At 56.1% G+C, this 13,096-nt stretch overlaps 3 protein-coding genes across 3 annotated transcripts; 1 reads left to right on the top strand and 2 right to left on the bottom strand.

The window, feature by feature from the left end:
* Positions 1–898: 898 nt before the first annotated feature.
* Positions 899–2,632, top strand: LMH87_006939 (uncharacterized protein; the record flags this gene model as incomplete). Its single annotated transcript, XM_056191949.1, has 1 exon — positions 899–2,632. The coding sequence occupies one exon, from the start codon at positions 899–901 to the stop codon at positions 2,630–2,632; it is 1,734 nt and encodes a 577-aa protein (XP_056060217.1).
* Positions 2,633–3,389: 757 nt separating this feature from the next.
* LMH87_006938 (uncharacterized protein) lies at positions 3,390–4,938 on the bottom strand (the record flags this gene model as incomplete). The annotated part of the gene is made up of 2 exons (XM_056191948.1): positions 3,390–4,627; positions 4,686–4,938. 2 exons carry the CDS (start codon positions 4,936–4,938, stop codon positions 3,390–3,392), a joined length of 1,491 nt encoding a protein of 496 aa, XP_056060216.1.
* A 1,483-nt stretch (positions 4,939–6,421) lies between these two features.
* LMH87_006937 (uncharacterized protein) lies at positions 6,422–12,733 on the bottom strand (the record flags this gene model as incomplete). The annotated part of the gene is made up of 1 exon (XM_056191947.1): positions 6,422–12,733. One exon carries the CDS (start codon positions 12,731–12,733, stop codon positions 6,422–6,424), a length of 6,312 nt encoding a protein of 2,103 aa, XP_056060215.1.
* Between the last annotated feature and the right edge of the window lie 363 nt (positions 12,734–13,096).

Genomic DNA, 13,096 nt, shown 5'->3' with positions numbered 1-13,096 from the left:
CGATCTTTCTGGTATCGTAGACAGTAAATCTACGTGCTTGTATGCTGATAGAACCTTTGACTTCCCGTTCGTTAAAGGTGCTTACTTGAAACACACGGCCTTTTGACCTCCCGGTGCTTGTAGAAGGACTGAAAGCTTTGCCCTTGATCTTTTCTAGCAGAGATGGAAATTAGGAATAGAAAAATAACGTCCATCCTCTCGCAAGAATTACTTCTACTGGTATCTCCAAGAATTTTCGCCCGAGAGGCCTAATGTCGTGCTCCCTCTCTCTGCTGCTCTCTGTGTTGCTCTTTCTCCCCGCCTCTCCTCTCATCGTCCGTGAATCACCAACACCTTTCGCGGCCGGCCAGCCAGCACACACCACACTCACACACACCGGTCTTTTGGCTCGCTGCCGAGCGAACCTTGTGCTTCCCATCACTAGGCCCGAATATTGGTATTTTCTTGACCTAGTCGGTGAAGCCCTGCTTTCGGGCATCTCGTATCATATGATTGGTCATTATTATCCCTTGGAGGCGGTTCTTGCTCGTGACGGACGAACTGGCAGTGAATCATCGTCATTCGGCGCATCGTTGTACAGATTCGTTGGGTATTTATATCCAGTGAAGGGGACGGACGTGGCCGAGCTGGCTTGATTCAATGCTACTCTACTTTTCCTTCAGAGCAAATAAAAAAGACGAAGAAGCAGAAACCAAGATTCATCATAGCGAGCTTGCTCTCTTCTTGACGACGAGATACACACGCAGTCACCTTCTACACACAAACGCCTTACAACTAGTCAGGCGTCTTACACTGTGACTGTCTTGTGTTCGAAGACGGGCTGTGAATCTTTGCTTCACCATCTTGCTCTACTGTTTGCTTTGCATCACTTTTTGTCACTATTTAAGTAAAGAAAAAGATGGCTCCCCGAGCTGGTTCTTCTGCCAACCACAACACCACGGCGCTGCACCTCCCCATTGCAACGCCTCTGCAGCCGACGACGACAACGGCGACAACGACCAACGACTTTAGCAGCCCCAGCACCAACAAGAGGCCGCTGACAGTCGAAGACGACGGCGAGTTTTTCGAAAACGGCCAGCGAGCGTCTCCTTCAGAACGCGGGTTCCCGATTGAGGCGCAGATACACCACGATAGCTACGGACAGCCGCAGCAGCAAGACCAAGACTGGTCGCTGATAGACTTCCAGTTGGGAGCGCAGCAGCTCCAAGAAATTCAGTCGTTCGACTCGCAGTACGACAACTTTCAAGACGGGACGGGACCTTTACCGTTTGACCCATCGGCCGTCCACGACCTGCTGCCGCCACGAGAAGAGTTGCAAGAGGGGCAGCAGTTCGACCTCGGCCTGCTTAGCACCTTCATCCAACACCATCAGCAACAGCAGCAAGAACTGGCACCTGTAAGTCAAACGCTGCAATACGACCCCGACACCGCCTTCTACGGTGTTCATCTACCTACTTCACCCAGCGTTGCCCATCACCAGAGTGTCTTGCAGCAGCCTGCTCAACAGCTATTTCCCACACCTCCCCCTCCTCCTCCGCCTCGTCCTCTCACGACCGTCACTCCTCCCCAACCGCGGCAGCAGCTCTCACCAGTCCGACAGTCCGTCTATACCAACCGGCACTGTTCATGGCCCGTCATGGCGAGCACAGCTGCCGCCACTACCGCCTCCGTCCCCGTCGTCACCTCCTTTGCCGCCGCAGCTGCCGCCTCCTCCTCGTCAGCCTACCCGCTGCGACAGCAGCATCCGCCGCCGCCGGCGCCAGCCCCCTCGCTCAACAGCATGCGTGTCGGCGGCTTCGCCCTCGAGGAAGCCGGCATCAAGCTGCCCGAGGACCTCGGCCCCGAGGAGCGCCAGCGACGCCTGTGTCTCCTCGCGCAGGAGCTGCACTACGAGGCGCTGCATCCGCCGATCCTGCCGTCCTCCCAAGTGCCGGACCTGCCCGAGAAGCCGCCTCCCATGCTGCTGCCCAGTTTGAACCCGGGCATGTCGCCGGAGGAGCGCCAATTTGTGACTTCCGAGATTCGACGGGTCGGCGCCGCGCAGAAGGCGCTCGACAAGGAGCGCAACAACATGGCGGCGAAAAAGTCAAGGATGCTGCGCCTCGAGTCTCTCGAGAACACACGGCTGCAGCTCAACGCCAAGGCGGCCGAGTGCGCGTGGCTGCGCCTGCAGATGGTGGCGCTCTCAGGCCACGCCCTCGGGCGCAACCCGAGTGAAGCCTGGGGCGGCTTTGACTACGTCTACCGAAGGAGGAAGCGCAAGCGCAACGCGCCGCCGACGACGAGGGACGAGCAGGGCCGCGAGGTGCAGCTGGTGCTCGGCAACGAGGTCGTGGAAGACGCAGTGGGGGAGGGAGAGGAGGAGGAAGAGGAAGAAGAGGTGGAAGATGCCGAGGTCTACGCGGAGAGCGGGGTGGTGCCGAGACGCATTAAGCTCGGCATCACGGAGGAGGTGAGGGCGCGCGTCGAGGCGCACAAGATGGGCTTCGAGGAGGTGCAGAAGCGCAAGACGAGCGAGAGCAGGACGGCTCGGACGGCGACGAAGGCAGCGCGCGAGCAGGCGCAGGCCTTGCTCGACGCCGACGTGGAGAGGAGGCAGCCGCGTCGGGGGTCGAGAGGCAGCAGGCGGTGAATGCCTTGCCCTCGTGATGAGCAGTGATGGCCTGGGAGAGAGATCAGGCTCATCCTCCTGAGTTGCCGTCTTGGTCTGAACTTGTTGCGTCTGATGTTTGAACCTGGGAGCTCCTTGTGTTGCGCCATGTCTTTGATTGTTGTTTGTTTTTTGTGGTGTTCTTGGGTGGAAATATGGGCTTATATGCATTGACGGAGCAAGGATCTTTTTCATATTTAGCATACGAGCGGGAGGTGTTTAGGATGGAGGTTTTTATTGTGGCTCAACTTTTTTGTCCAACGTAATTTGATACTTGAAGGAAATATTATTATAATTTGTTTTTTACCTCGTTCTTTGTCTTGGTCTTCTTCTCTCATTGCTCGCGTTGTCTTTGCTGGCATGGATTGACTTTACAGCTTTTTTTTGGTGAGTTTTCTCGGCATGTTCTTTTTTTTTGTCAGCCTTTGTGTTGTACTTTTATGCAAGCATTTCAGTTTTGTTGTTTCTCAGGCTGCTCTCAACTCTACCTTGTATAAACAAAACCATGGCGCTAGCTGTCAGCCTTTTAATTCGGACCTTATTCTTGAGAAAACAGACGCGTTCAAGCGCTAACAAGGCACAGCTTGTGGTTACATGTCATTCAAATGTTGCTATGCAAATGCTCATGGTCGTATTAAAAATTCATCATCTCATCGCGCCGTCGTCCATACTTTCTATGCTCAATACAATACAGAGACCTTTGCACGCACACAAGCAAACACGCTCGGTGCATTCTTCTTCACCTCCTCGCGTGCACAAGACGGCCCTTGACCCAGACCTTTTTCGTGTTGCGGTCGTCGCCGCTGTACAGCCACTTGGCCATGACCTCGTCCCACGACTCCCAGCCAAAGATGTCGACGTTGCCCTCGTCGCACCCGTTAAGCGCGGGGACCATGCCGGCGGCATCGACGCCGGCGCCGGCGCCGTGGCCGTTGGCCGTGTACTCCTCGCCCTCGCGCAGGCCCGAGTCGGCGACGCGGCCGAGCCCGACGAGCTGCGCGTCCCAGTCCTTGCCAACCTCGAAGCCGCCAATCTTGTCCTCGAGCCCGAGGCAGATGGCGCCGCCGCGGGTGGCCAGGTACAGCACCTCCTCGACCGACAGCTTGCAGCGCTCCTTTTCAATGTCGTCGCCCGCGCGGACGGCGACGTGGCGGCTGACGAGCGTGGCCTGGCGGGCCGCCTCGAGGATGGAGGGCGAGTAGCCGCCCGAGACGTCGGTGCCGAGGCCGACCTCGATGCCCTTTTGCCACATCCAGCGCACGCGGGCGGTGCCACTCGTCAGTGAGGAGTTGCTGCAGGGGCAGTGGGAGATTTTGCTCTTGCGGAGAGCAATGAGACTGCCCTCCTCCTCGGTCAGGTGGACGGCGTGCGCGAGCACCATCCTGGGCGTGAGCAGCCCGTGGTCGTCGTAGACTTGGGTGTACGACTGGCTCTCTGGGAACAGCTCGCGGACGAGCTGAACCTCGCCGGTGTTCTCCGAGATGTGTGTCTGGGCCAGGTAACCGCCTTGTTTCTGCAGCTTTGCGAGCGCCCTCATGCCCTCGGGCGTGCATGACGGGGCGAATCGCGGGGTGAGGATGGGCGCCACGAGGTCAAACTCGGGGTCGATGGCGCGAACGTGCTCAATGGTCTGCTCCGTGGCCTGGATGGCGGCCTCGGTGGACTCGTCGCGGTAGTAGTCCGGGTTAATGCCGGGGCGGTCCATGCAGACGCGGCCGACAAAGGCGCGCTGGCCGATGGCGAAGCACAGGTCGGTGAGCAGGTTGGTGGCGGCCACGTCAATGGTGGCGTAGTAGGCGGCGGTGGTGGTGCCGTGGGAGAGGGTGCGGCGGACGACGGCCGTGTAGACCTTGCGGGCCTTGGCGAGGTCCTTGAGGCTGGCCTCCATGGGGAAGGTGTGCTTCTCGAGCCAGTCGAGGAGCGTCGTCTTGCCAAAGATGCCAGCATTGGGATACTGGGGGGCATGAATGTGCGTGTCTGAAAAAGGTTGGCAAAACCGCGCCTGCAGGATTTCGGGTGTCACTTTTCTACATACCGATGAAGCCGGGAAAGAAGAATTGGGATTCTTTTGTGGTGTAAATGTCGACATCGTCGGCGTCCCAGCCGAGCTTGGAGAGAGCCTGCGTCTTGGCCGCCTCTACGCTGGGACAGTCGCGTTCCACAGCGGCAATCTTGCCGTTGGCATCGACAGCAACGGCGCCATTGTGAAATATGTCCAACTCTCTTCGGGACTTGCTGTGGACAAATGTGCCAAGCAGCAGCTGGTTTCGTTGTTGGCCAGGATGCATCTTTAATTGCTATTGTGGGGGTGGGGGGTGGTTTGGATGTGCGTCTTGGTCGTCCGCACGTCTAGAATGCGGGCTGGCTTCTTGGTCAGGATGGCCAGTGTTGAGTGTTCTGATGAGAGGCTTTTCTGCAGCGTCCTTCTTGAAAGAAGAATGTAGTGAGGTGGTGTCAGATTCCGGGAAAGTGGTCAGGCCGACTTCGTGTGACCAAGAATCGTGTCCGTTTGTCGCAACCTGATGAGAGAAGGTCCGGACTTTATAGACGTTTGTTTCTCCCCGAGGCCGGAGGCCTTTTGGCAAACACCGCTTCGCGACCAAAGAAAAGAAGGCGGCGATTGCAAAAGCACTAGCCAAGAACCGAAATCGATGCCAGATTGAATCGGGGGAGCAATAGACCAAGGGACAGTGTTGGAAGCAGGAGTGAAAAAAAATCACAAGGTGATCTTGTCCGACGCTGTGTTGCGTTCAGGCCGTGGGGGGGCAGCGCTGACCAACTGGCAAACAGAGAGAGACCTGGAAGGCGATGCGGACAAGAGAAATCGCAACGAGATGGAGTCTAGAAAAATTGGCACGAGTCCCAAAACTTCAACTTCATTCGAGAAAAACGCTCAACAGGAAACCATGACAACTTATAGTTTTTTTTCAGATGCGCTGGTGGCGCTCGTCATTGGGCCCAGCCCGACTCGCAATCGAGTTGGTGGTGCGTCTTGGCCGCCTCCGGATGGGGCGGCCGCTGTTAGCGCAGCCCACACCCAATGGCCCTTGGTCCTAACAAAACTAACCGCCAGGCACCGCCGTCGCCCGGAGCCGTCCGCGCCCCGGCACCAGGGCAGGGCAGCATCGCGTCCAGGTCCAGTTCCAGCTCCAGCTTCAGCTCCAGCTCTAGATCCAGGGCGCCGCCCAGTCAGTCCTCGCCTGTGACATTCTACCGCCAACGACTCCGTTGTAAATGCCCATCACAACCATCAACTCCATCTCTCTACGCCAGTCTCCCACGCACCGCCACCTCCCTCTACATCCTCGTCCTACCTCGGACCCCTCGCCTGTCCATTCCCCGGCCTCATGCTCTATCTTATCGTCCTACCCCGCCCTGCCTCTAGACGAGACTTAATCTCTCCCACTCTTCATGTGAGCACGCACTCCCACGTCATCGCCGCCAGCTATCCCAACGAAATTACACGTCACATTGCACCAAGGCGTTGCACAGAATGAGCAATCATAAAGTCTATAACTATATACCGATACTAAAAATAATTCTTTGCCAAACACCAATGTGAAAATGACCTTTTTAATCGTCATTCTTGCCGCTGTACCGCAGCCATACGCTTCCGACGTTACAGCTTCCGAAACCAAACTATTAGACAAACAATCGGCCCAGGGTCATTTTCAAGTCTGCTCCTAGTCACCAGAATCAACACAATCCGCCGACTGGTCAAACTGTCCATTTCCCATTGCCAGTTTATTCAGCAACACTCTCTCCTCCTCATCACGCGGCAGCTCCCGGGCCCTCGTACTCGCCGCTGGCTTCACTGTCGCTCCCAGGCTTGCCTTCAGTTCCGTCCTGCGTGATCTTGTCCCAGTTGGCCAGCACCGCCCCAATCTTGGGCGAGTTGGTCAGCTTATACACGTCCTCAAAGTATTCCTTGGTCAACGCAAACGGCTTCGCTGTAACGTTGGGAATGTACTTTCCAACCAGCTTCGATGGGTCAATCGTAGTCTTGTTGATCTTCTTGAGCAGGAACGATCGGAAAGGCTTGACACCCGACCGCAAGAAGGTCGAGTGGAAGGGCACATCAATGCCGCGCAGAGGAATCGTCGCAAATCCTCGCTCCAGCTCAATAGGAACTGGCTTCTTGAGTGTCGCCTCCGCACAGCCCCGGATAATCTCCCGCAGCGCGTCCTTGGCTTCCTCAATGTTGCTACGCATCTCCTCAATATCAATCTTTTGCATCTTGAGGAAATTCGTCACTCCCGCCAACGTGTCCAGAGCCCGCAGATCACCAGCGCACACGTACTGCATGTTGGCAATGTTGTAGTTGACAATCTCTAGCAGCCACCCCGTCTCCTCCGCAATGTTGTTTACAACAAACTGCAGAGCTTCTTCGTTAAACGTCTTGGAGATGCGGCTGGGGTTGACGGCGCACATCGAGTAGTTGGACCGACCAGCGGCGTCGCGCTCGACAGCAACCTGCATGGTAAGACCACGGTAGAAGACAACCGAAACCAAACTCTCAATGGGCATGACGTCGGCCAGGGCAGCCAGGGCAGAGTATTCACCCAGCGAGTGACCAGCAAAAGTGCTGTCACGGGGCACTAGACCCTTCGACTTCATGTCCTCGAAGCTGGCCTTCTCCATAAGAGTCAGCGCAGGCTGTGTGAACTGCGTCGCCGACAAGAGACCGGTAGGCGAGCGGTACGTGTACGAGGTCGTCTTCTCGTTAACATCCTTGAAGATTCTCTCCGACTTGATCGAGCCATCGGCAGCGACCGTCTCGAAAGTCATCGCCATGTAGTTCTGGCGAATAGCCTTGCCTCGAGGACCACCAAAGTGGATAGTAAGCTCCTTGGGGTTGTTTCGAACAATGTTGGTAATCGAGAAGCCGTAGTTGTCCAGCAGGTACTTGTCGGCGCGGTCCCAGACCTCCTTGGCCACGGGGCTGCTATCGTACAGCTCCATACCCATGCCCTGCTCCTGCGAACCCTGGCCGGTAAAGACATAAGCGGTCACAGGCTGCTCAACCTCGGCCTCACCAAGGAGAACCTTCTCTTCAGTCTCCTTGTTGCTGACCTCGACCTTAATGATCTTGCGGCCAGCAACCATGCCCACGTGCTGCAGCTGGACTTGGATGTCATCGTTGGGCAAAACCATGCCAACGAGAGAGGCGTGGAAACTGCGGACACGTCCGACGTTGTTCTCAGCAGCCCAGGTCTCGACGAGACTGCGGACGGCAGCGCTAGAGTACATGCCATGAGTAATGGTGCCAGGGAGACTGGCATAGGACGAGAACACGCGAGAAACGTGGATAGGGTTGTAGTCGCCAGAAACACGGGCATAGGTCTCGTTGGAGGCAGGCGCGCGCAGCTGCAAGGGAGTGCGGCCGCTCAAGGGAATGGGGTTCTCAAAGTTGATAGGCTGGTCTAGAGGAGAACCGGTACGCTCAAGGTAGTCGATGACGGGGTTACCATGAGACTCTCCAGCCTCGTAGTCGACGCTGGCCACCTGGATGATTTCTTTGGTGGGCAGCTCGAGAAGAACCTCACCACGCGTCTCAACGGTGCGGAAAACGTTCTTGTTTTTGTAACGCATCAGACTCTGCAGGCGGAAAGTGAGCGTCTTGCCTAGCAGGTCAAAGTCGTTAGGCATCTCATCAGTAGAGAACCACTCCTTGGAGCGCAAAACAGCAACATCCTTGCTGGTAGCCAGGTGAACCTCAACCGGAGTTTCGACCTTGCGCTGGAAGGTGTTCTCAAAGTCGGTGTAAGCACCACGGTAGAGGAACTGGGAGGTTACTTCCATCACCGGTTGACCGTCGCGAGTGATGGTGCCACAAACTTCAACCATCTTACCAGATTCCTGGTTAATGACCGCGTTGATCTGGGCAGTGGTAGAGATTTCATCTCCTTTCTTGAGAGGCTCGGCGCCAGGAAGCATGCGGAAACCGTTGGAAAGGTGAACAAGCTTCAGCAGGTCACCATCAATAGTGCGAGGGAAGATGGGCTTGGTGATGGCCTTCCAGCCAACAACAATGGCAAAGTCCATAGGAGCATAGACAACCTTGCCAGGACGGTCGACAAAGGCCTCGCCGGTGTTGCCGACAGCATGCACAAAGTCGTTGATCGCTTCTGCGGTAATGATGGTCTTGCCACCGTCAAACCGGCCGGTAACACGGGCATCGAGATCCATATGATCCTCGCCAAACCACGCCTTCCAGTAGAACTCCTTGATGCGGTCATTGCGGTCATCCATGACTTCACGGATAGGAGCGTAACCAGTCTCGGGGTGGTAAGTGAAGCGCAGAGGAAGGCCGAGAGGGCGGCCAAGAGCTGTGGTGTCCTTGATCATGTTGACGAGAATCTCATTCTTGCCAGCCAGCTTGACTTCAATGACAGTGACATACTGGTTGTATCGGGGCTGCTCCTTGACGACGATCTCCGTCTTCGAAGGGTCGTTGGGGTAGTTGATCTCAACGTACAAGCCACGGGCAGGGGCAAAGATGCGGCGCATAGGGTTAGTCTGGAACTTTTGGCCTTGGACGACAACGTCGGACATGAGTAGGGCATGGCGCCAGTTTCGGTTGGGGCCAGCGAGCAATGACAGCCAAGCATCTAGAGGGGGCAATGCGGCACCGGCGCCAGAGGCAAGACGGTAAGTGTTCTTGTGCTCGTCGTAGTTGACCGTCAGTCCTTCGATGTCAAGAGGAATCTCGGCCTCGACTAGCTCGCCACCAAAGTACTCAATGGTAGGGATAGAGCTCTCCTTGCCACCGTAGTAGTCGCGGGTAAGATACTCGATATGAGAGTCATGAATGCCGTCCAGAATAGACTTGACAGGCTCGTCCAAAATGGTAGAGAACTTGACGGCGGTGGGACCCTGCAGAATACAAGTACGACCGACATCCTGGTCGATAACAGCGTCAAGGTCCTCAGACTGCCACAGGGAGTCCTTCTTGAAGAAGAACTCAAAGTTGTTGTCGAGGGCAGGGATGAAAGTGACGGGCTTCTGACCGGGACGCATGCAGAGCAACAAAAAGTGCTGGACATCCTGAGCGTTGACAATCTGCTTGTCAGCTTCGGGGTAGAAGGAGAGAATGCGCTTGACAGCAGTGTAGGGCTCGTCGAGTTCTGCATAGCTCTGTAGGAGGGAGGGCTTTCCGGGAGTGGTAGTGAAGCGCTCCTCAACGCGGTGGATAAAGTCGCCAGTGAGCCTGGCAAAAGACGGGTCAATCCAGCGCTCCTGGTGTCTGACGTAGAGCAGGTCGACAAGACGTCGGACAATCTCGGCATAAGTCATGTCTTCTAGATCAACGGCCTTGCCAGCCTTGTTGCAACCGAACCAGACTTTCTGGAAGTCATCGTTGAGCTTCTTGATGATGTACTCGCGGTTCTTCTTGAGCTCAGCAACACGCTTCTCTTTGGGCAGAGCAAAGATTTTTTGGTCCATTTCAGACCAGAATCGAACACCGCGAGTAGCGAGCTTGTGAATGGGCTCGCCCATCTCCGATCGGACAGTGATGACACCTCCTGCGGGCCCCTTGTACGTGTTCTCCCACTGAGCATCCTCCAGACCAGGTGCGTCGATGATAGCCTGCTTGGCGTTCTTGCTAGTGTGAGCCTCCTTTGCAACCATCATGCGGCTACCAAACAGGCAGCCGTCGAAAGGCATGGGAGGATAACCGTACTTCTTGGACCAGTCACCAGTGACGTAGGGGTACGTGTCATCGGCACCACCAAAGCCACTACCAGCCACGAGGATAATATTCTCCTGGCGACGGATACGGCCGTACATCTGGAGAATAGGCTGGTGAAAATCCTCAAAAGAGTGATGACCACCACCACGGCCGCCAGTCCATTGAAGAAGAACAGGGAAGGTAGGGTTGGCCTTGGCAATATTGATGACAGCCTGCACAGCCTCAACCGAGCCAGGCTTGAAAGCAATATGCTTCAAGCCTAGGGTCTCGATGTATTCTTGAGCAACCTCGATGGAAGGAACACCGGCACCGATAGTAAGACCCTCGATAGGGACACCCTCAGCACGAAGACGGCCAAGGAGAGGAATCTGCCAAGCCATGGCGCGGGGGTTGACATAGATCAAGTTGACAGTGATACCACGACCAGCGGGGATCGCCTTTTCGATTTTTTCAAGCGCCTGCGTCATCGTCCTGGTGTTGAAGTAGCCGCCGCCAGCCAGCTCGATATGGTAGCCAGAGTTCATAGTAGCAGCGACAAAGTCCCAGGGGACGGTGCAAGGTGTCATACCAGCGACCATGACAGGTGGTAGACCAAGAAGACGAGACATCTTGGTGTCGACATACTTTTCGCCCTTGGAGTTCTTGACCAATTTGGGACCGAATTCCTTGACCCAATCGATGGCATATCTGATGGCGTTCTCCTCGTCTCTATCGAAGAGCTCAGGCTTATATCCGACGGCCTCGAGCGCGCCTTCGATGGCACCAGCGATGATGACACGGACACCATTACCCTCCTTGTTGCGGCTAGTCAAGTTGCCAAGACCAGAAGCACCACCGGGACCAAAGTCGAGGACGTGGCTAGCATTGGGGAAAACGGTGGCTGTCTCCCAGTTGACGGGATCACGGGTAATGAGTCGAACCAGAGTGGGGACGATGTTGCCGCTGACCTCAGTTCGCAGGTCCTTGCCAGTGTTTGTGTCGAAGACAGCCATGCCCAGAGAGCTGCTGTCAATCGAAATATCCTTGAGGTCCTCGTCGATCATGGTAGTGGCCTCGGCGAGATACTGGCTGTGGAAAGGGGCCGTGATGGGAAGGAAGCGGTTGACGAAGCGGACCTTTCGCTCAGTGTAGGGAACACGGGTTTGGTCAAGACCAGTAGGAGCCTTGACCTTGCGCAGCTGGGAGTTGAGACCGTAGAGCGAGGTGGGAGGACCAGTAACAACCAGGTTTCTAGGGCTGTTGATGAGAGAAATGCTGATGTGGCGGTTGGCGGGGAGGTACTGGTTGGTAGCATCGATGTGCTTCTGAACCTCCTGCTGGGACAGGTCACGAATGCTCAGCATGGGCGTCGGGGTACCTTCGCCGTGATCCATGGACTCTCTCAACATGGTAGGAGTCATGGAGGTGACGGGGAATGCCTGCTGGCTGCGAGTTCCGATCCAGAAAAGGATGGTGAGAGTGGAGGTGGTAATCTCGCGCCATGACTCCCAGGAGTCGGCGGCGGCAGTGGCGGCAGCCATGACGATACCCTGCGAGTGACCGGTAGAGCCGCGAAGACGCTCGCGAAGGTGGCCAGGGCTGATTCCAAGCACCTTGCAGGTGACTTCATAATGCGCAAGCTGGACAAGTCCGATGAGGGGGAAGCTGACGGGGGCCGAAATGAGGTAGTCGACGTCAGGAGTGGCTTCGGGGTGCTGTAGCCAGTTCATAATGTCCAGACCTTTGGCGAAGGACTTTTCGGCGCTGGGATCGTTGGAGAGAGTCTGAAGAAGCTCAGCGGCGTTTGTAACGAGCTCAGAAACGAAGCCAGAATATGTGGTAAAGATTTGGCGCAGCTCCTCGAAGTACTCTTCGATGTTGCCTTGGCCGCCAAAAATGGTGTAAATGTCGGCCGCGCCATCGTCGGCAGCGCGCAGGAGCGCCGATTCGTGCGGCTTGATGGTTCTGTTGGAAACGCTGCGGGCAGCGTAGTAGCTCTTGATTACCTCGAGCTTCTTGGACTCAATGCCGGGTAGAGTCGCGGCGAGGGCGTGGACCTCGTTGCCGTGAAGGAACGCGCGCTCGAATTCGTTGAGAACAAGTCTCAGGACCTCTTCGTAAGAGCCCTGGGCATCGTCCTCACCATTCTCGACCTGGTCGGCAACAGAGCCGAGATATCTGGCAACAAGCTCGGCTACTGACGAAGGCTCGTCATCCTGAGCGAGTTCGTCGGTGGGCGGTGGTAGACTCGCAGTGAAGCGTTCTTTTAGCTGTGATGCGTGGAAGTGGAGGCTCGTAGGAACGAGGAAAGAGGTCTCAAGGGTGCCGTGAGAGAGTGTCAGTGGTCGTAGGGAGGAGCTGGATCGCGGGGTGTTGATGCCCGTCTGGGGCCCGGTTCCTGCTCCGTACATGGTGATGGACAGTGGGTGATGGAATTAAAGGGTATCGTGTAAACGTCTGCGCGCAGAGGGGTTAGCGCTGCGAGATTGCGCCAATTGAGGGGAGCGGCACAAACCTATTAAAGAAACCCGTTTGCTGAAGTCGTGAATTTGGTCGTGGTGCCTCTTTGCCCAGGAGCGGTGTTTGGGCGTTTGAAGAGCACGGGGTTGAGAAACAAGGAGCTTGGTCGCCAAGTAGGAGTATTACGGCGATCAAAGCTCTCGGCTCGACAGCAAATGAGCTTGTATGAAAGTGAAGATATGGATGAGAAGGATTAAGGTAGGAGGGGAAGGGAAGATAGTCGAGATGATGGGTGGAACAAGACTGCTGCTCGA

The sequence above is a fragment of the Akanthomyces muscarius genome, chromosome 1, assembly GCF_028009165.1.
Source record: "Akanthomyces muscarius strain Ve6 chromosome 1, whole genome shotgun sequence".
NCBI lineage: Eukaryota > Fungi > Ascomycota > Sordariomycetes > Hypocreales > Cordycipitaceae > Akanthomyces > Akanthomyces muscarius.
Note: the sequence above shows the minus strand (reverse complement) of the source record. Positions and strands in the feature narration are given on the sequence as shown.